The sequence below is a fragment of the Phoca vitulina genome, unplaced genomic scaffold (genome assembly GCF_004348235.1).
Source record: "Phoca vitulina isolate PV1807 unplaced genomic scaffold, GSC_HSeal_1.0 scaffold13, whole genome shotgun sequence".
In the NCBI taxonomy this organism is placed as follows: Eukaryota; Metazoa; Chordata; class Mammalia; order Carnivora; family Phocidae; genus Phoca; species Phoca vitulina.
Genome location: NW_022589716.1, coordinates 2,247,194 through 2,268,773, shown reverse-complemented (window position 1 = coordinate 2,268,773; position 21,580 = coordinate 2,247,194). Strand labels below are relative to the sequence as shown.

Below are 21,580 nucleotides of genomic sequence, written 5' to 3'. Positions count from 1 at the left end.
CTGTGCGCCTGGCCGGCCCCTCCCAGCAGGTCAGGCTGTTCTACGAGAACGCGGGGGCCAGGGAGGCCGAGGTGGCCGCGATCCCCAAACCCTACAACCTGTCCGCGCCACCCTCGGCCGCCCACCTTGCCGTCCATGTTGGCAATACTGCAGTTGCACTCGGTGGCTCCGTAGAACTCGCCGACCTGGCGCACACCGAAGCGCTCGGTGAACTCCTCCCAGATGGCCGGCCGCAGCCCGTTGCCCACGGCCAGGCGCACGCGGTGCCGCCCCTCGGCCTCGCGCACCGGCTGCTTCAGCAGGTACCGGCAGATCTCCCCGATGTACTGGACCACCTGGGGGGAGGGGGGGGAGCGAGGGGTGGGCCCGAGGGGAGTCTTCCCTCCAACCGGGGCGCTAAGAACAAATCGGTCTTAAGGGCCATGCAACAAGCGCCCCCCCCAAGGCCGTTTATGCGTACCCCTTGCTGAATCCTCATTCCGGGGGCGGGGGGCAGAAGGATGCATTCAGCGTCCCCCATGCCCCTCCGCCGCCCTTCCATTCCCCACGCTGTTTCCAGGAACCCACAGGCAGTGCAGGAAGGTGGGGCGCACCGCTGACACCCCACAGGGCAGCCCTCAGCCCAGAGCCATTGTCCGACGCTGTTCCCCAGACCCCTAGCTCGGGGTGCATGCTCCGCGCTGCCTCTCGGAGCCCCAGTTGCCCACCGGGTCCCTTGCTCCTTGGCGCCTCCCTGCAGGGCTCCTTCCCTCCCTGTCTCAAGGCTCCACTCCTGGAGGGTCATTTCCCAAATACCCCAGGGGCTTACCAGTCCTCATCTCTGGGTTGACTTCCAAATGATTACCACCACCACCCCCAATTTTACTGAGGGCCACCAACAGTAAGTAACTGGACCAAAGCTGATAAGTGGTAGAAGCTGATTTGAATCTGGGCAGCCTGGCCCCAGAGTCTGAATGAAGAAGTTACATGCCCGGGATTAACTGCCAGGCTGATCATCACAGCTCCAAAGCGCTCACAGCTTCCCCTCACACACAGGATGAAGTCCAAATTTCTGCCAGTGGCCAATTCCCTCGGGCCCCACCGTCCTCACTGCCTCTTCTTCCATTTCCCACCAACAGCTGCTGCCACACAGGGCTCCTCCTCAGGGCCTTTGCACATGCTGTGCCCTCTGCCTGGCGCATTCTTCCCCGGGATGCATCTGGGCCCTCGGGGTTTGAGTCAAAGATCACTGCCACGGAGAGACACTCCCTGAACAGCACTTGCTAAATCTCTGATGAATAAACAAATGTGCTAAATACTCTACCCACCAAGCACAGAGCTCATTTGTTGAATTCTCCCAACACCCCCATGTTGGACACGAAGGCACTACATGGTCATCAGCTGCTGACCAGGCGGCAAGCAGGGTGGGGCAAGATCAGAAGGTGATGGTGCTGAGTTCTCTCCCTTCGCCCCTAGGCTCAGGTCCGTGCCATGTCCGTGGCCCAGCCCATCTCATCTCTAGGCAGGACATAGGACACGGCCTGGCCAATCAGCCCAGTCCATCCCCAGCTACTAATTGGTTCAAGGATGAACACCTGACCAGAATTAGACCAGTGAGAATCAGCCCTGGGACGTCTAATAAACCGAGAGGAAGAGAGAGGCTCTTTCTCTCCTGGAGCTGCTGGGAGCCTTCCCAGAGAAGCAGGGCTGGGAAGGAAGCTGTACACTCAGGAAAGAGAAAGACAAGAAATAGAGAGAGACAGAGGCACTCCTGGATCAGGCTGTGCCTGAAGCTGTCCCCATGTGGCCTCTTCAGGTCCATGAGTAATAAATCCCCTTCTTCAGGAAGCCAGGGTTTAGGTTAGGCTTTTGGCTCCTGTCAAATGACACAAAGTCCTGCCCAAGTACTGCCCTCCAAACCATCACCAGATAGTCCCGGCCATGCCCTGAAGAGCTCTCAGCTGTCCTCTTCAGGCCAGGGGAGGAGCAAGTCAGCCATGATTGAGGCAGCTGAGGGGACAATGACTTCTCCTCACGGCCCTGAGGCTGTGTCCCTGCACTGAGAGCAAACACTTGATCTTTACCTCTGGCCTGTACCCTCGGACAGACCCTGGGCTGAAGGGAAGACAGCTCAGGTCAGTTCAGAGAGGCAGACACCAGATCCTTCGAGGATTCTGTCTATTCCTTAAAGGGCCCCTCAGTGTTTAATGGGTACCTTGTCTTGACACAGAAATTCCCTTCTTAGAAACAGGACAGACTATCAAGGGTCCAGAGACAGTGAGCAGTGCCCGATGGAGTATGGCATGTCAAGGACAGAGAGGGACCCCAGACACTGCGGGCCTCCCACGAAAAAAAGTTGAACTTGAAGCTGATCAAGTATCTAGACCAGGGGTTCTCAACCACGGGCAACTCTGTCCTCACAGAACACTTGGCAACATCTGGATACATTTTTAATGCTCATAACTGGGGGGGGGGGTGCTCCTGGTATCTAGTGTTTTCAGGTCAGGAATGCTGCTGAATATCCTATAGTGCACGGGACAACCCCCGCCCCCAGAATGATCCAGCCCCAGATATCCTTAGCATCATGCTGAGAAACACTGTGATGGACCCAACGGACAGGAAATACCGGGGACAGAGGAACACGTTAAGAGACACCCCGGCAATATCCAGAAAATACTATAGGACACACAACCCTTCAGTAAATACAAGACAGAAAAAAAGAGAGAGAAGGGGCTCCTACAGATGAAGGGATTCTCATGAGACACATCGACTGGTCAAAATGTGTGGGTCTCCTCTAAAAACGGATTTTTTTCAAATTATAGAAACAGGGGAAAACCACATTTTGACCCAGTGAGACACTGGGGATGGAACCGCTGCCCAGATTCCCGATGACACTGAGAGGTCACTGTTACTTTTTGGCTGTGATGATGGTGCTGAGCTTACGGGTGGTTTTTTTTTTTTTCCCTTTTTTTGTTGTGTTCACATATAATAATATAAAATCTACCATCGTAAGCACTTTTAAGTGTACAGCTCGGTAGTATTAAGGACACTCACACTGTTATGCAGCCACCACCATCCTTTTATTTTGTAGAACTGAGACTTTTTATTTTATAGAACTGAGACTCTGTCCCCACTAACCGCTGACTCCCCACCCCCTCCCCCAGCCCCAGGTGCCCGCCATCCTACTTCTTGTCTCTATGACTGTGACTGCTCTCAGTCCCTCATATAAGGGGAATCATACAGCGTTTGTCTCTTGGTGACTGGCTTATTGCCCTCAGCACAATGTCCTCGAAGTTTATCCATGTTGTGGAATGTGCCAGAATTCCTTCCTCTTTAAGGCTGAATAACATTCCGTAATATGAACGCACCACACTGCGCTTATCCATTCACCTGCTGGTGGCCCCTGGGTGGCTTCCGTGTTTTAGCTATTGTAAATCATGCTGCTGCGAACAGGGGTGTACAAATATCCTTTCAAGACCCTGCTTTCAATTCTTTTAACAATAGCCCTTACCAGACACAAAGGGCCACATAGTTTGTGAGTCCCACTTACAAGACATGTCCAGAACAGGCCAATCCATAAAGATAGAAAGCAAGTTAGGGGTTGCCTTGGGGGCTGGGGGAGAGGGGACAGGGATGGGGAGTGACTGACTGCTAATGCAGACAGTTTGGTGTGATGGAAACATTCTGGAACTAGACAGAGGTGGTGGTTACACAACATTGTGAATATCCGAAACACCACTGAACTGTCCACTTTAAAAATGGTTTCTTTTATACAACTTTTGCCTCAAAAACAAAACAAAATGGTTCTCATCTTTCAGAGGTTTTCCGGAAGCATCTCTATGAAGGACACACACTGCTTTCTGGGGCTGCTTCACAATGAAGAAGGAGGGATGTGGGTGGGGCTAGAGGGGGCACGATGGGGGGTCTGAAGGCCCCCTGGGGCCAGTGACAGTGCTTGGGAATCGCCTATACTTTCTGTCCACGTTCATGTACACAGACTTTGCGCGCTCCCCGAAAACAGAGCGTTCCTAGGAAAGCTTTCATAAGCTGAAACGGCGTCAAGGAAAGCATATCCCCTGCTTTCTAAAAGTTTGAATTACACTTCCCTTTTACAAAAGACCTACATTAGTACCAGAATGTGTTTTTAGTTTTTTTTTCCGTAAAAGAAAAAATCCTCTTCGGATTTCTTTTGGTTAGTGAAATCAGGTATTGATGTAGGTCTTTCCCCACAGCGAAGCCAAAAAACTGGCACTTTCAGAGAGTGGGGGATAGCTGTATTCACAACTCTCGATAATCAAGTTTATAAAACAGACCGTTTCGCCTTTCAAGACTTGGTTTAACAACATTCCTCCAGGGTTCCCCACAAGCAAAACAGAAAATCCTCAAAAGTGGAGCAGATCACAGCCGTTGCCCCCAGGGGTCCCTAGGATGCCAGCCCAGAGCCCCCACCCTGCCCAGCTGTGTGACCTGGGCAGCCAGCCTAAACCCTCTGGGCCCCACCTGTCCAAGGTGAGGTAGGCACCTGCCAATGTGTCAGTCCTTGGCCACAGCCCATTCTCTCCTCTCTCCTCACCTCTTCTTCCTGGAGGAACGTGCTAGCACCTGTGTATCTACCACCATCAGGGCACTGAGATCCTCAGCCTGGTTTCCTCTCACCATGGAGGGGAGACGAGAGGAGAGGATGGGGGCCAGCACCCCCCTCCTCCTCTCCCCCTCCAGGACCGTGGATGTCGTCCACCTCTACCTCATGCTTACCCCATCTGGAAGCCCCACACCTAACCAGCCCAGGGGGATGACTGGACACACTGGTCTCATTTCCTGATTTCCAGCAGCCACCAGCAGGGAAGACGCCGGGGGCACAGGGCGGACTCTTTAGAGAACTCAAGCAGCCTGGGCCCAATCCCAGCTGCAGTTTAGGCCTCAGTTTCCCCACCTGCAAAATGGTCTTTGTGATGCCTTTGCCCATTCTCACGCAGTCATGCAGATCCACTGAGTTTACATGGGGGCAGGTTTAGCCTGGGGCTGGCCACCCTCCTGTCCCCCTCCAGAGTGGCCATTCCGGCCATGGGGGGCGGGGCGGGGAAGGCTGGAGGCCGGGCGGCAGAGTGGTTGCACCACAAGGGTGGCCCAGCAGGTGGAAGGCGGCGGGGCGGCGCGGGAGGGGCGGGGCCTGACCGTGCAGTTGTACTTGACGCAGTCATCCCAGAAGCGGCTGGCTGAGAACTTCCTGCGGAGGACCACCGTCAGCCCGTAGATGAGACACTGCCCCACGCCCATGATGTTCCCTGCGGAGAGCGGGCTCGGTGAGGAGTCCCCAGTCCCTGCCCCCCACCCCGCCCCCACCTGCCCGAAGTACCTGCCGAGTGATACAGGGGCAGGCAGTCATAGAGCACGTCTGCCACCTGCATGCTGTAGGCGTGGTGGCCGAAGGCTGCAATGCGGTAGTACCTGCAGGGGCGGGGAGTGCAGGGGCTGGGACTTACATCCTCCGGGGCATGGGAGTGGGGGGAGCATGGGGGAGGGGGGAGGGACACAGCAGGACCCAGGCAGAGCCAGCCCAGCTCACAGGGGTGGGGGAGAAGAACATGCTGCCAATAATTGTCCATGGTGCTAGGGGCCATGAGGAATACAAGAGAGCTGAGAAACGGAGAGGGGCTGAAGGTGACACAGCCAGAGAGGTTGGGGGATCCTGTGTGGAGAGGTGACACATGAGCTGAGACCTGGTGAGAAGGAGCCATGGTGGGGGGGGGGAAGCTGGGGAAGGGCGTCCAGGTGGTGGGCACAGCATGTGCAAAGGCCCTGAGGCTAGAAGGACCGTGGCAGATCTGAGGACGTGTAAGGAGCTGAAAGGGCACGAGCAAGGGGTGGAGAGGAGGAAGAGGACAGCAGAGAATTGGCAGGCGTTGCACAACACGAGCATGGATTTTACTCCGAGGGCCAAGGCAGATACAGGGAAGTCTGGCAAGGGGAGGTGTGGTTTAGGATTTTTTAAATCCTCCTGTGTCCACTGAGGCGAACAGGGCCATTAGGGGTAGGAGCAAGAGCAGCAAGAGACCAAGGAGGGACACAGAGCAGCACTGTCCTGAGATGGGCCGTGGGTTTTACTGGGTTGAGATAGAAATGTCCCCAAGATCCCAACAAGATCTGAGGGAAGGGGTCAGCCGTAGAGGCGACCTAGAGTCACTCCCCAAAGCTGGGGTGAGGCCCATGGGCCCCTTACCTGCTGTGCACTACAATGGCAGCCTTGGGCAGCCCTGTGGTCCCCGAAGTGTAGATATAGAAGAGTCGATCTGCAGGAGATGCACGTGTTGGGGACCGAGGACTGGGTGGGTGGGATGAGGGGACAGGGTGGGCATTGGCAGAAGAAGGGCATCCCACCCTGGCCTCACCATCCATGCCCTTGTCAGGGGGCTGTGCCAGGGGGGCTGTGGAGGCGTCCCTCAGCAACGGGTCCAGGAGCTGGGTGTCCGGCAAGATGCCCTCGGGCCCCAGTTCTCCAGAGCAGAACTTGAGCAGGCTCTTCCCCAGCTGTCCGCTCACCTCGGCCACCACTGCAGCCCAAAACATACGTCACGGTCAAGGACAGCCAGGGCCCCTCCCAAGGCCTGGGAGGCACCACACCATCTCCCGGCCCTGGAAACCCCAGGGTCTCAACTCAAGATGATACCTGCCCCAGCCTCACCTGCTGCCAGCTCCCCTCCAAAGATGAGGGCCTTGGCACCCGAGGTGCCCAGGCAGAAGGCCAGGGGCTCGCGCCGTAGGTTAACGTTGAGCAGAGCGGCTTCCACACCCACCTTGGCCAGGCCCAGCCAGAGCCCCACGAACTCTGGCCGGCCCTCCAGGAAGATGGCCACCACGTCACCTGGTGTGAAGCCCAGCTGGTAGAAGAGGTTGGCCACAGCATTGGAGTAGGCGTCCAGCTGCGCGAAGGTCCAGCACACATCACTGCCCGCATCCACCAGCGCCAGGCGATCCGGCTGCCGCCGCGCCACCACCTGGAAGATCTGCGGGATGGTGTGGCCAGCGCGCTGGTGCCGCCGCAGCTCCAGACGTACTCGGATCAGCACCAAGAGGCCGCTGGGAGGGGGGGATGGAGGGGATGGCATCACTAGGTGCCCTGCCTGGCCTCCAGAAGACCTCTCCAAGCCTCAGCATCTCCAACTGGAGAAAGCAGAGGGAAAGGTCCCTGCGCCCCCAAGGATGGCAAAGGTTCAATAAGGACCTTTTGGTTGCTGGGTCTCTTGGGGTACTAAGGGCATAGAAAGGGCTATTTACCAGCCAACCCAGAAGTACACAGATTGTCAAAGCTGGCCATGCCATGCCATGAAAATCAGAGTTACTCTGTCCTTCTCCACTCCAGCTAGCTCAGTGACCCTGAGGGAGCCAGGGCCCCAGTCCTATCCTTCTTTCTCTCTCCTGGGACATCCAGAGCCTCCCATGGACCCCACCACCACCTTCAGCCTGGATTCCTCATGCTCCATCCACCCCAACCTGGCGTCCTCATCATCTCCTCCAGGAAGACTTCCAGGGCTCAGCCCCTGCACGTGCCCACTGCTCCTCCATCAAGGCATAGAGTCCCCCAAATGGGGCCAGACTGGGGCAGGCACTGGCTGCGCTCAGAAAATGCTCTCTTGACCACCTTGGGAGCTCTCCCTATCCCCTATACTCCATCAAAGCCCCTGTGCAAAGCCACTCTGTAATGAGTGTATTCCCCCCACCCCCAGATTGTGAGCACCCAGGGGGAGTCACATCTGCATTGGCCAAGGAGCCTGGCACGTACCAGGTGCCCCGTAAACAGGCCGGACTGTGCTCATGTCCCCGAACCTGGACCTCAGTGTGCCCTCCATCCCTAGAGGTAGCAGCCAGCACAGAGACAGACTCTCCCACTCCTCTCCCAAATAATGAGCACCTACCATATGCCAGGCCCATGATGGGCAAGACCCAGTGGTGACCCAGACATAACCCTTCTCCCCCTCCAACTTTCTCCCACTCCACCTCCCTTTCCATCCTGCTCCCCCTGCCACCTCCCCCTTGCTCACTCACTCCAGCCACAGGGCTTTCTTGCTGTTCCTTGAGCACACCCGGCACGCTCCTACCTCAGGGCCTTTGCACAGGCCATGCCCTCTGCCTGGACCACTCTTCTGCCAACATCCACATGGCTCCTCCCCCCACTTCCATCAGGTCTTAGCTCAAATGCCACCCTCTCGGGTGGCCATTCCTGGACACCCATCTGTTACTGTACCACCACCACCCCTTTCTGGTCCCTGCTTTGTTTTGTTGTTTTTTTTTTCTTCAACACAGCATTTATACTGTCAAATACCATATGCAGGGTACTGATCTACCATCTTGCCCCTGGCTATCTCTCCCTGTTCTGGATGACAGGGACTTATGTCTATTTTTGTTCTAGGCCCTGGAGAGACAGCAGTGGAGATAGACTGAGGGCCCCACTCTCCTGGAGCGCAGTGAGCCTGCCACAAATAATCCCAAAGGACAGTGTTGGAGGAAGAGAGAGAGGCATCTGGAGCTCCCAGGCCAGGCCTGAACCCCGCAGCCCCAAAAAAGCAGTCACATCTCTGTGGCTGGCCAGATCTTTGGTGAGAGGAGGGGCAAGGTCTCAGGGCAAGGCCGCTGTGAAGAGGGGCAGGCATGGGGACAGCTGTGAGGAGCATAAACAAAGGGTCTTGGGCAGGTTGCTGCCCACCGTTCCCTCTGGGTGCCTTCCCTGTTACTCTCAGGGTGACCGATGGCCTCCAATCCCAGAGCTCTGCTCACCAAAGCCTCTGTTGGCAGTGACCAGGGGAAGCATCTGACCAGGAGCCTGGCACATAGTAGGTGCTCAGCAAACAGAGGCTGAATGACTACATTCAAGCCCCTAAACCCGGAGCCCAGCATCCTGCCCCTCCTGGCGACCAGTGCAAAGGCACAGATTCCTTCACACCCCAGATGGCGGCGAGCACCTGCTTTGCACAGGCGAAGCTGATCAGGTGGGAGAAGCAGATCGGTGGGAGCAGGGGGCCAGGGCTGGGGCTGGGGGGCTGGAATACTGATGGCAAAGGGGCAGGAGGAGTCTTGTGGGGAGATGGGAATGTTCTGTATCTTGATGGTGGTGGTTACCTGGATGTGGACCTTTGTCAAAACCCCAAACGTACACTTAGCATGGGTGTATTTTATTATATGTAAGTGATACCTCAAAAACAGCCCATGAAAACAGAGCCAGTTGGTGGTTGCCAGGGGCTAGGGGGAGGGGAAATGACTGCTAATGGGAACGGGGTTTCCTTTTAGGGTAATGGAAATGTTCTGGAACCAGACAGAGGTGGTGGTTATGTAACAGTGAAGTGTGCTCAATGTCACTAAGGTAAATTTTATACACGCTTTACTACAATAAAAATGAACAAGACAACTCAGGAAGACTGTCTTGCAGCAAGGTTAAAAAGGGGAAGTCCTTGCCTTCCAGAGACAGACTAGAAAACTAACAGGTGAAAGGATGTGCCAGTGGGACTCAAACAGCGGAGGAAGAGCAAGTGAAGGTGATGGATGCTGGGGGATGGGCACATGGGCTCATTACGTTATTCTCTCCACTTCAGTAGGCACGAAATCTTCCATAATAAAATCTTTTATTTATTTTTATTTTTTATTTTTTAAGAGAGGGGCAAGGGGCAGAGGGAGAGGGAGAAAGAGAATCTTAAGCAGGCTCCATGCTGAGCATGGAGCCCGATGAGGGGCACGACCCCGAGATCATGACCTGAGCCGAAAACAGGAGTCAGATGCTTAACCAACTGAGCCACCCAGGCGCCCTCCCCCCACAAAAATGTTTTAACCTTCCAAAGGGCCTGTGAAGCCCTACCTGCCCCAGTCCCATCTGTCTGCCCACTTCATCACCCTCTATTCCTCTAGCTTACTCTCGCCTCCTTCCCTGATTTTCAGCACAGCAAACGTTCCTGCCCCAGGGCCTTTGCCCATGCGGTTGCCACTGCTGGAATATTCTCCCCCAGACCTCTCATCAGGCTTCCTGTCTTTATAGATGTAATTAAGGTACGTAGGAGATGAGATCATCCTGATTCCCCAGGTGGGACCTAAATCCAATGACAGTCTTTTTAAGGAGAGAGAGAACACAGAAACACAGGGGAGGAGACTGGAGTGGCGTGGCCACAAGCCTCGTGAAACCTGGAGCCCTCAGAAGCTGGAAGAGGCAAGAGAGAATTCCCCCTAGAGCCTTCCAAGGGAGCATGTCCTGCCAGCACCTCAGTTGCAGGCTTCTGGTCACTGGAACTCTGGAGAAGACAAATTCCTGTGGGTTTAAGCCACCGGGTTTGTGATCATTTGTTATGGTAGCCCAGCGACACTCATACAGTGGCCACGGGCAGGTGCCTCCCTCTCTGGGCCTCCCGGTAGACGGGGACCATAAGATTCCACACCTCCCAGGGCATGGTGGGGAGAAAAGAGGCAGAGGTAGATATCTGAAGACGGGGCCCAGCACGTCCTATATTCTCAATCAGCTCTGTTGCTGTCCTCTCCCCACGGAAGGAAGCACTGTCAGTAAGAAATTAGAAGGGAATTAGCACTTTATCTACCCAGCAACTTCACTCATATCTACCCTGCAAGGAAGAGAGAGGAGCAAGCAAGTTATAAGAGCAGGGGTCAGCCCAGGAAGCCCCCAGGGGTAAGGGTCCAAGGAGGAGGCAGGACTGATTTCTCAAGCATCTGTCCGGGAGCTCTGAGCCCCAGCATGGCCCAGAAGGAAAAAGTGCCCTAGAGTTCATGGTCTTAATTCAAAGCCTCCTCGACTGCCTAAAGCTGTGGGGCCTGGGCAGACCCTGCCCTCTCTATAGGCCTCAGTTTCCTTACTTGGAATGTCTGAAGACTGAACCTAATGACTTCTGAGGTGATCTCCAGCTCAACAAAGTGTAGGTCCCGCCACTGCCCTATTTACAAACAGGAAGTGGGGTCCAGAGCAGCCACCCAAACAACGCAATTCTCAGCCTAATACCTGTCAAGTGTGTTAAGTGCCCAGACAAGAAAAAGGGTTGAATAAGAGGGGTCCGTTGTTACTCTGCCCAGCGGGATCCTGCCTCTGAGCTTTGCACCTGCTCTTCCCTCTTCCTTTCCCCAGGTCTTTGCAAGGTTGGCTCCTCTCATCTGCCTACTTACACCGGAGGCCCTGCCCTAATCACCCTGGCTGAAGTCGCCACCAGCGATCCCCGCCTCAACCCAACATGTTCGAGCCTTCTTGTCAATTTCTGATGTTTTATTGTGTCCTCATTTCCTTCTCGATTATTCTTCTCCCTCGCTAGACTGTGGGCTCCACCGGACAGGAACAGTACCTGACACATTCACAGCATGTCACGCTGAACATGGCATTCACCCAAGCCCAGATGGGGTGTGGCACCCAGGAGGTCCTTGAGGACGGATAGAACAAATGACTTTCTCCAATGCAGACTAGCCAGAATCTAGCCATCTCAGCAGCCTAGCCCGGCCCCCACCATCACACGACGGGACCAGCGCTGTAGTCAGCTCTTCCTGGTCTCCTGGCTCTGCCCTGGGCCAGGCCCCACTCCCTCACAGTGGGGTGAATAGTGGTCCCCAAAAGATATGTCCAAGTCCTGGCCTCCAGAACTTGTGAAAGTGACCATGTGTGGGAAAAGGGTCTTTGTAGATCTAATTAAGTCGAGGACCTTGAAGAGATCATCTTGGATTAGGGTGGGCCCTAAAGCCAATGACAGATGTCCTTACAAGAGACAGAAGAGGAGACATAGACGTAGAGAAGAAGACCACGTGAAAACAGAGGCAGAGATTGGAGCGGACATAACCTCAAACCGAGGATCTGCCACGGGTGCCAGCAGCCACTGGAAGGCAGGAGAGAGGCATGGGAGATTCTCCCTCAGAGCCTCCAGAAAGCTCCAGCCCTGCCCACACCCCGATTTCAGACTTCTGGCCTCTATAGCCATAGCAGAATTCATTTCTGTTGTCTTTAGTCACCCAGTCTGTGTTACTTTTGCTACAACAGCCACGGGACGCGAATACGGGCATACGTCGGAAATACTGTGGGTTTGGTTCCAGACCACCACAATACAGCAAATAACACCACAAAGCAAATCAAATGAATTTGTTTCCTAGGGCATATAAAAGTTCATTACACTATATTCTAATTTATTAAGTGCACAATAGCCTTACATCTAAAAAAAAAACCAATGTGCGTATCTTAACACACCCCTCCAAAAAAAAAAACTTTATTTAGCTCCTTTCTTTAGCTAAAACATGCTGACCATCATCTGAGGCTTTGGAGAGTCCTAATCACTGATCACAGATCACCGTTAACCAATATAATGATAATGAAAGCCTGTGAAATATTGCAAGAATTACCAAAATGTGACACGGAGACAAAACATGAGCAAATGCTGTGAGAAAAAATGGTGCCAAGAGATGTGTGCAACACAGGGTTGCCACCAACATTTAATTTGTAAAAAAATAAAATAAAAATAAGTAAATAAACCAAAACCAAAAAACAAAGCAAAACAGTAAAACCCAGACTATCTGCGAAGCACAATAAAACGAGATATGCCTGTACACCATGCTTCATCTTTGACCTTTGTCTGTCTTGCTTACTGTTCTCACTCCAGCACCCCATGTCCACCGTCCAGCGACAAGTGCACTTTCTGCCTGGTTGCCCCAAACCCGCCCTGCTGAGCCACCTTCCTCCTCCTTGGTGCAGACCAGTCTAGCTGTGCTGCTCTCCTGCTCAGAACCCTTCCCTGGGCACACGACACTCCTCTGCTCAGTGTTCAAATCCCTGGAAATCTGGCTGCTGACCCCCTTGGCTCCTTGAACTCCCAGCTCATACACCTCCCTGCAACACATCAGCCACTTTCACACAATCCCTGCAACATGGGACATGGCAGTCCCATGTTCCCTTTCTTCTACCCAGAGAAGCTGTCACTGACATGTAATGGCTGGAACCACAGCAGCCACCATGAGACCATGAGGGTACCCAGCTGGAGACGCTAAACCTTTGCAGCAAGGATGGCAGAGCACAAAGACAGAAGGAACCCGGGTCAATGACAACATGCTGCACCATGAACTGACCAACCTGAAGCCATCTCATGTCAGAACTCCACATTACATGTGGCTGTAAGTATTCCTTACTGCCAATGCCATTCCGAATTGGGATTCACACTCCTTGCACTCATAGGTAAGTGCAAGCTCGGAGGGGTAAGCATTCCAGGTGGACAACACCATGAGTGCAAAGGCCTGGAGGCAGGAAGGAGATTGACACATTTAAAACAGAGCCAAGGTCAGTGGGCTAGAAAGGAGTGAACAAAGCAGAGAGTGGGAGGAGACTGCACAGTGATGGGACTCTCTCCATGGCTCTGGATCATTCCACTAATTAGAAGATCGGTCTTGGCACATTAAAGTCACATGGGGGAAATGATAGTGTTATTCATTTGTAGCTTCCAATGAGCAGAAGATGGGGAAGAACCCGATGTCCTGCCGTAGGGGGGGGGTCCGATGAGCAATGGCCGGTCTTTACAATGGAAGGCTGTGTAGCCTTTTTTTTTTTTTTAAAGATTTTATTTATTTATTTGAGACAGAGAGAATGAGAGAGAGAGAGAGAGAGCACATGAGAGGGGGGAGGGTCAGAGGGAGAAGCAGGCTCCCTGCCGAGCAGGGAGCCCGATGCGGGACTCGATCCAGGGACTCCAGGATCATGACCTGAGCCGAAGGCAGTCGCTTAACCAACTGAGCCACCCAGGTGCCCCTGTGTAGCCTTTTTGAGAATGGGGCCCCAACACAGATGGATGAGGAAGGAGCCACAGGTGAGAAAAGTCACGGGTGATTTCACACAAAGATGGCAGATCAAAAACCCAGACACTGACTGATCATTGTGCTTCCCTATTCTCCCCCCTACCCCCCTTCCCAAAATAGCCAGTAAAGGGATTTTTTTTTAATGTGAACACAAAGACTAGGAAAATGGGAATGGAGACCAAATTACCCCACTTTTGGAAGCTGGGGAACAGTGACAACAGGTGGGGGTCCCTGGAGAGGGGAGAAAGCTGAATCCTGGGCTCAAGTGCGGAATAGGTAGAAATGTGTCTAGGGGGCAACCTCCTATATAACATCAGTAAGTCATGGGGATGTGACGTACAACATGGTGACAACAGTTGATAATACAGATCTTCCTCAGGGCACCTGAGTGGCTCAGTCGTTAAGCGTCTGCCTTTGGCTCAGGTCATGATCCCGGGATCCTGGGACGAGCCCCGCATCGGGCTCCCTGCTCCGCGGGAAGCCTGCTTCTCCCTCTCCCACTCCCCCTGCTTGTGTTCCCTCTCTCGCTGTCTCTCTCTGTCAAATAAATAAATAAAAAATCTTAAAAAAAAAAAATACAGATCTTCCTCGACTTACAGTGGTGTTACATCCCAATAAATCCACCGTAAGTTGAAAATACCCTAAGTTGAAAATGCATTTAATACATCTAACCGAACAAACATTACAGCTTAGCCTGGCCTACCTTAAATGGGCTCAAAACACTTATATCAGCCCACAGTGGGCAAAATAACCTAACACAAAGCTTATTTATTTATTTATTTATTTATTTTTTAAAAATATTTTATTTATTTATTCATGAGAGAGAGAGAGAGGCAGAGGGAGAAGCAGGCTTCCCGCGGAGCAGGGAGTCCGATGTGGGACTCGATTCCAGGACCCTGGGATCATGACCTGAGCCGAAGGCAGATGCTTAACCATCTGAGCCACCCAGGCGCCCAACACAAAGCTTATTTAATTAAGTGTTGAATATCTCACATAATTTATTGAATACTGTACTAAAGTGAAAAATAGAATGCTTGTGTGGGTCATTCACGTCCATGATCGTAGGGCTGCCTGGGAACTGTGGCTATGCGGCTTCTGCCCAGCATCACGGAGAGTCTCATACCCCCTGTCGGTAGTCTGGGGAAAGATCCAAATTCAAAATCCAAAGTACAGTTCCTACTGAATGCATATCACTTTTGCATCACCGTAGAGTGGAAAAATTGTAAGGCCAGGGATTGTCTATACTGTATTCCATATTTGAAAGTTGCTAAGAAAGAAAATAGATCTTTAAAAAAAAAAAAAAAGATTTTATTTATTTATTTGACAGAGACACAGAGAGAGGGAACACAAGCAGGGGGAGTGGGAGAGGGAGAAGCAGATTCCTGCTGAGCAGGGAGCCCGATGCGGGGCTCGATCCCAGGTCCCTGGGATCATGACCTGAGCCCAAGGCAGACGCTTAATGACTGAGCGACCCAGGTGCACCAAAAGAAAATAGATCTTAAAATTTCCCATCCCAAGAAAAAAAGCATGTAACTATGTGTGGTAATGGATGTTAACTAGACTTATTGTGGTGATCCTTTCACAATATGTACAATAGCAAATCATTACATTGCACACCTGAAACTAATATAATATTACATGTAAATTATATTTCAACACATTTTTTTTAGATTTTATTTATTTATTTGAGAGGGAGAGAGAGAGAGAGAGCAAGAGAGAGCACAAGAGCAGGGGGAGGGAGAAGCAGACTTCCCACTGAGCAGGGAGCCCGATGCGAGGCTGGAACCCAGGACCCTGGGATCATGACCTGAGCCGAAGGTGGACGCTTAACTGACTGAGCCACCCAGGTGCCCCTCTTTTTTTTTTTTTTTTTTAACAATTGTATTTATTTATTTTAGAGAGAGAGCAGGGGGAGCAGCAGAGGGAGAGGGATAAGCAGACCGCGCTGAGCGCAGTGCCCCACGGGGGTTTGATCTCACGACCCTGAGACCATGACCTGAGCTGAAACCAAGAGTTGGACGCTTAACCAACTGAGCCACCCAGGCGCCCCTCAATACATTTTTTTTAAGTGATCACCTTGCACACCAGAGAAGATTGGAGGTCCATCCACGGGAAGGTTTCCAGATGGGGCACCTCTCTGCAAATGGTGTTAAATGAATGTTTATCTGCCAGATGCTGAGCCCCTAACACTTGTCCCCTCTGCATTCCTGGGATCCTGCTGATAAGGCCTGTACCCTCTAGGCAGGAGACCAGAAGAGCTTCCCGTGAGGAATCTGACCAGGCCCAGAGGAAAAACCCAAACACGCTGCGACTAAAGTTTCCCCAAAGCACCACTGTCAAGAACCCTGTCAAGAAACTCACAGTTGAAGAGACCCCCTTGGGGCGCCTGGGTGGCTCAGTCGGTTAAGCGGCCGCCTTCGGCTCAGGTCATGATCCCAGGGTCCTGGGATCGAGCCCCGCATCGGGCTCCCTACTCGGCGGAGAGCCTGCTTCTCCCTCTCCCTCTGTCTGCCGCTCTGCCTACTTGTGCTCTCTATCTCTGTTAAATAAATTAAAAAAAAAAAAATCTTGGGCGCCTGGGTGGCTCAGTTGGTTAAGCGACTGCCTTCGGCTCAGGTCATGATCCTGGAGTCCCTGGATCGAGTCCCGCATTGGGCTCCCTGCTCGGCGGGGAGTCTGCTTCTCCCTCTGACCCTCCCCCCTCTCATGTGCTTGCTCTCTCTCATTCTCTCTCTCTCAAATAAATAAATAAAAAATCTTAAAAAAAAAAAAAAAGAAAAGACCTCCCCACTCACCACATATATACCCATGCTGAAAGCTTCTAAATGGATTTACAACCAAAGATTCAGACTCCTGGGGATTTCCTCTACTAGAGATGATGGAAACTAAAATAAACCAAGAAGAAAATTTTTCAGGAAAAAGAGATGTGCAAAGAGAAAACAAAACTAATAATGTCAATAATATCCTTGGAGATGTAAGAAAACATATTGCATCCACAAAACAAGAATGAGATACTATTAGAAAAAGCTTTCAGGGAATGAAAAAAAATTCCTGGAAAATTAAAATGTGAGGGCACCAAAGAATGTACAACACACAGAATAAACCCTAATGAAAAATATGAGTTTCACGGTGCGCCTGAGTGACTCAGTTGGTTAAGCGACCGACTCTTGATCAGAGTTCAGGTCTTGATCTCAGGGTAATGAGTTCAGGCCCCACGTTGGGCTCCACATTGGGGGTGGAGCCTACTTAAAAAGAAAGAAAAGAAGAAAAATGTGAGTTTTAGTTAATAAAAATGTATCAATATTGGTTCATCAATTGTAACAAGTACCCTACACTAGTAAAAGATCTTAATAATAGGGGAAACTGTGGGAGAGGGTAAGGGGATATATGGGAACTCTGTACTCTCAGATCAATTTTTCTGTAAACCTAAAACTGATAATTAAAAAAAAAAGAAGAAGAAGTCTTGGGCACCTGGGTGGCTGTTTCTGAGCATCCAACTCTTGATTTCAGCTCAGGTCATGATCTTGGGGCCATGGGATCGGGGAGTCTGCTTGAGATTCTCGCCCTCTGCCCCTCCCCCAACTTGCACGCACACACACTCTCTCTCAAATAAATAAATCTTTTTTAAAAAAATGAAGTCTTGGGCACCTGGGTGGCTCAGTCATTAGGTGTCTGCCTTTGGCTCAGGTCATGATCCCAGGGACCTGGGATCGAGCCCCACATCGGGCTCCCTGCTCAGCGGGAAGCCTGCTTCTCCCTCTCCCACTCCCCCTGCTTGTGTTCCCTTTCTCGCTGTCTTTGTTTCTCTGTCAAATAAATAAATAAAAATGAAGTCTTGGGGTACCTGGGTGGCTCCGTCGGTTAAGCGTCTGCCTTCAGCTTGGGTCATGATGCTGGGGTCCTGGGATTGAGCCCCACATTGGACTCCCTGCTCCATGGGGAGCCTGCTTCTTCCTTTCCCTCTGCCTGCTGTTCCCCCTGCTTCTGCGCGCTCTCTCTGTCAAATACACAAAATCTTTAAAAAATGAAGTCTATAAAAAAGTAAAAATAGAATCTATTACTTTAAACAATAATGATCACAATAAAAAATTTCAAATGTGAGGGCATAAGTCAAACATGAATAGAAAGGTTAGAAGGTATGTTTGAAGAACTACCACAGAAAGTAGGATAAAAAGATAGAGATGGAAAATAAAAGAGGAATAAAAAAGAAATTAGAGAACCAGCCCAGAAGGTCCAAATTACATTTATTCAATAAATAGTTACCAAGCCAAATGCTGTTCCAGGTACTGAATAACAGGAGTTCCAAGAAGAACAAATGAAATAAAGGTTAAGTAAATCATCAATATCATTCAAGAAAAATTCATTGACCTGAAACCAACCAACAGATCATACAATGAATGGAAATAGCCCACCATCTTGAAAAGATCCCACAAGCTTTCAGAAAGAAAAAAAAAAAACAACAAATCAGGAATTGGAAGGGTTTCAGGCTTCTCAACAATAATCATGTGAGAAGAAAGCCTTCATTTTCGAAGGAAAATAATTTCCAACCTAGAAGTTTATACCCAGACCATCAGTCAAGTGTGAGGGTGGAAATTAAAATGTTTTCATACATGAAGGGTCTCAAAAAATTAATTTCTCATCCATATTTCTCCAAAAACTAATAAGGATGTGTTGCAACAGATCAAAGGAGTAAACCAAAGAAGAAAACCACCAGGGACCCAGGAAACAGGTGTACATGCATATAGAGGGACAGGAAGAGAGTGAGGACAAGGGGGATAAAGGGATGTCACATCCTCCTATTCCACGGACGTAGATGACAGATCAAATCTCCAACTGAAAAAATGCAGATATTGTCACATAAGCCATTTAGAGATATGAAGTTAAAGCCCAAAAGATTCAGACAAGAGGTAAGAGTCATTCCAGGTAGGGAAGGAAAAATGTGGGTGTGGGTGAAAGGTAGGGGACACAGCTGCCGCTTGAGGTAGAAGGCTTAGCGTCTTTCATCTTGAAGCTTGCATGACTTTAATAAAAGTAAAAATTACAAGTAAAAATGGAAAGAAGGCACCAGGTGAGAAATATGATGGAGAACGTGCAGCCATCTGTAGGCACGGAGAACAGGAAGGTCTGTGCACATTCCTGTAACTGTGTCTTGGGAAAGAGACAGAAGATGCCTCAGAGGAAGGAAACTGCAGGGCTGGGGGCAGCAGAGAGGACAACATTCACTGTAAACCTCTCTCTAACATTTGAATTTTGTACCATATGTTATATATTGACTATTACACAAAAAAAGTGAAAAAATATTAAAAGACAGCGTCGGGACACCTGGGTGGCTCAGTCGATTAAGCATCTGCCTTCAGCTCAGGTCATGATCCCAGGATCCTGGAATCGAGCCCCACATCAGGCTCCCAGCTCAGTGGGGAGTCTGCTTCTCCCTCTCCCTCTGCCCCTCCCCCTGCTCATGCTCTCCCTCCCTCTCTCTCTCTGATAAAGAAATACATAAAATCTTTTCAAAATAAAATAAAATATAGCTGTCTATATATCCACCCATCCACCTCCCTGATCAGATCCTGATATCTCACCCATTCAACAGTAAACAGAATAGCTAAGATGAGCAGCCTTGGCATTTCTTGAGCACCTACTAGGTGCCAGTGACTGAGCTAACCTTATGGCCACCCTCCAAAGTAGGGTCCTAAGATTTCCACGTGACAGGTGACAGGATGAGGGGGGTGCTCAGAGAGGTGAATTCACATGTCCAAGGTCACACAGCAAGTCAGGGCAGAAGAGCCCAGAATCAGGCCCCCAGCAGGGTCCCTCTGCTCTTCCTCAGGCTTGCCACAAAGCATTAATAAAGCAGTCACCATGTACCACGTGACAAGCCAAGTGCCGATGTTGCACACAGGCCGTGTTCGATGCATGCTTCTTGAGGAGGAGGTACTACGTAAGGACTATTTTTACAGGTGGAGGAACTGAGACCGGGGGTAATGCTCCACAGGCCAGCAAGGGGCAGAGCGGAGGTCCACAGCTAGACACGCTGGCTCTGGCCACCCAGCCCCCAACCATCCAACCTACACAGCCACCAAGGCCCCCTCTACCAGCTGACGGCAATCGGCAACAATGCATCTGAGTGCCTACTGGGTACCCAGCTCCCCTATAAGAGCTTCCTGTGAGTAAACCTGACAGAGCACCCCAAGGACCCCAGGAGCTGATGCTACTTTTATAGCCACGGGAAAAGGACCACCAGCAAGGCTGGGAGCCACAGGAAGTAGCCCCCGCAAGGAGGTCCCCCATCCATAGGTGACACTCCAGGAAACAGACACTGAGGCTGGAGCTAATCATGATCAGGTTACACGAGCATTCATGATGGGGCCCAGCCCTCACCGCCTGCCCCGTCCTGCCCTCGCCCCCATTTTCTCTGGAGTACATCCACGTGGGCAGGCAGTGGATTCCAGTGCTCAGCTCCAACCACATGCCTGGGCTGCCCCACCTGGCGGCAGCCCAAGCCACCCCCACCCGGAGACAAAGAAGCCACTGTCCGCCTCTGGGCCCCTCCTGAGACCTTTTCTCACCCTCTGTTCCTTCTGCCCCCTCATGTTTTCACCCCGAACCCCAGAGCACCAGGGCAGAAAGAAACCCAACATGGATAAACGGGATCAGATTTTGTGCCACAAATACGGGATACAGGATGAAGTGGGGCCAGGTGCTCAAATATTTTCTGATCCCCGGGTCTAAATGCAGCCCCACCACCACCTCCAGCACCACACAGTAGCTAAGAACATGGACTCCAGTGCCCTAAGCCCTCCTTGGCTGTGCATTCCTAGGTAAATGACCTCATCTCTCTGTGCCTTGCTTCACCAGCCTGTAAAGTGAGGTTAGTAGGCATTCCTTCTTTACAGGACTGTGAGACCATTACAAAGCCTGGCCCCTAGAGAGGGCTATACAAGCTGTGTCAGTTAGCTATCACTGTGTAACAAATTCCCTCCAAAATTACCAGCTGGAAACATTTATTATCTCACAGTTTCTGAGGGTCAGGAAGCCAGGAGTAGCTTAGCTGGGTGGTTCTGGCTCAGGGTGTCTTGTGAGACTGCAGTCAATGTGTTGGCTGGGGCTGGGGTCATCTCAAGGTTTCACTGGGACAGAATCCACTTCCAAGTTCACTCACGTGGGCTGCCTCCCATCACAGCAGCCAGCTTTTCCCGGAGATAGTACCCAAAATAGAAACCACAGTCTTTTGTATTACTAATCTTGGATATAATATCCTATTACTTTTGCTGTATTCTGTTCATTGGAAGCAAGTTGCTAGATCCAGCCCACACCTGAAGCAGGGGGGATCATATGAGAATGTGAAGACCAGGCGGTTGGGCCATCTTTGAGGCTGCCTCCTACAGAAACGTGTGTGAAGCCCTGTGTCAGGGAGCTGGAGTCGTCCCAGCTCCTGCCCCATCCCCGGGGTAGACAGCCAGGCACAGATACTCCGGCTCAGTGAGGCAGAGCTGGGGCCTGGACAAGCCCAAGGAAGCCAGGGAAGGCTTCCTGCCATGTGCCACCCTATGTGGAGGCCAGGTCCACAGTGGCATGAAGACCCCACACAGCTTCTATTGTGCCCCCGCAGGGCCCACAGCCTGGTTGGGGGAAAGAAACTCAAGAATTAAAAGGCGAGAAAGCAGACACATAAGAGAATTACAAATGACGGGGCACCTGGGTGGCTCAGTCGGTGAAGCATCTGCCTTCGGCTCAGGTTATGATCTCGGAGTCCTGGGATCGAGCCCCGCATCGGGCTCCCTGCTCAGCGGGGAGTCTGCTT

At 51.6% G+C, this 21,580-nt stretch overlaps 1 protein-coding gene across 2 annotated transcripts in view; it reads right to left on the bottom strand.

Annotated features, from left to right (window-relative positions):
• Window positions 1-21,580, bottom strand: part of SLC27A1 (solute carrier family 27 member 1) — a 30,715-nt gene that overhangs the window by 5,151 nt on the left and 3,984 nt on the right. For both annotated transcript variants that reach the window (XM_032412371.1, XM_032412373.1), the window contains exons 3-8: window positions 6,662-7,056; window positions 6,369-6,530; window positions 6,200-6,269; window positions 5,336-5,427; window positions 5,155-5,264; window positions 126-335 (exon numbers count right to left, since the gene is read on the bottom strand). In XM_032412371.1, the coding sequence (XP_032268262.1) occupies window positions 126-335; window positions 5,155-5,264; window positions 5,336-5,427; window positions 6,200-6,269; window positions 6,369-6,530; window positions 6,662-7,056 (1,039 nt within the window). The remainder of the gene's footprint in view (window positions 1-125; window positions 336-5,154; window positions 5,265-5,335; window positions 5,428-6,199; window positions 6,270-6,368; window positions 6,531-6,661; window positions 7,057-21,580) is intronic.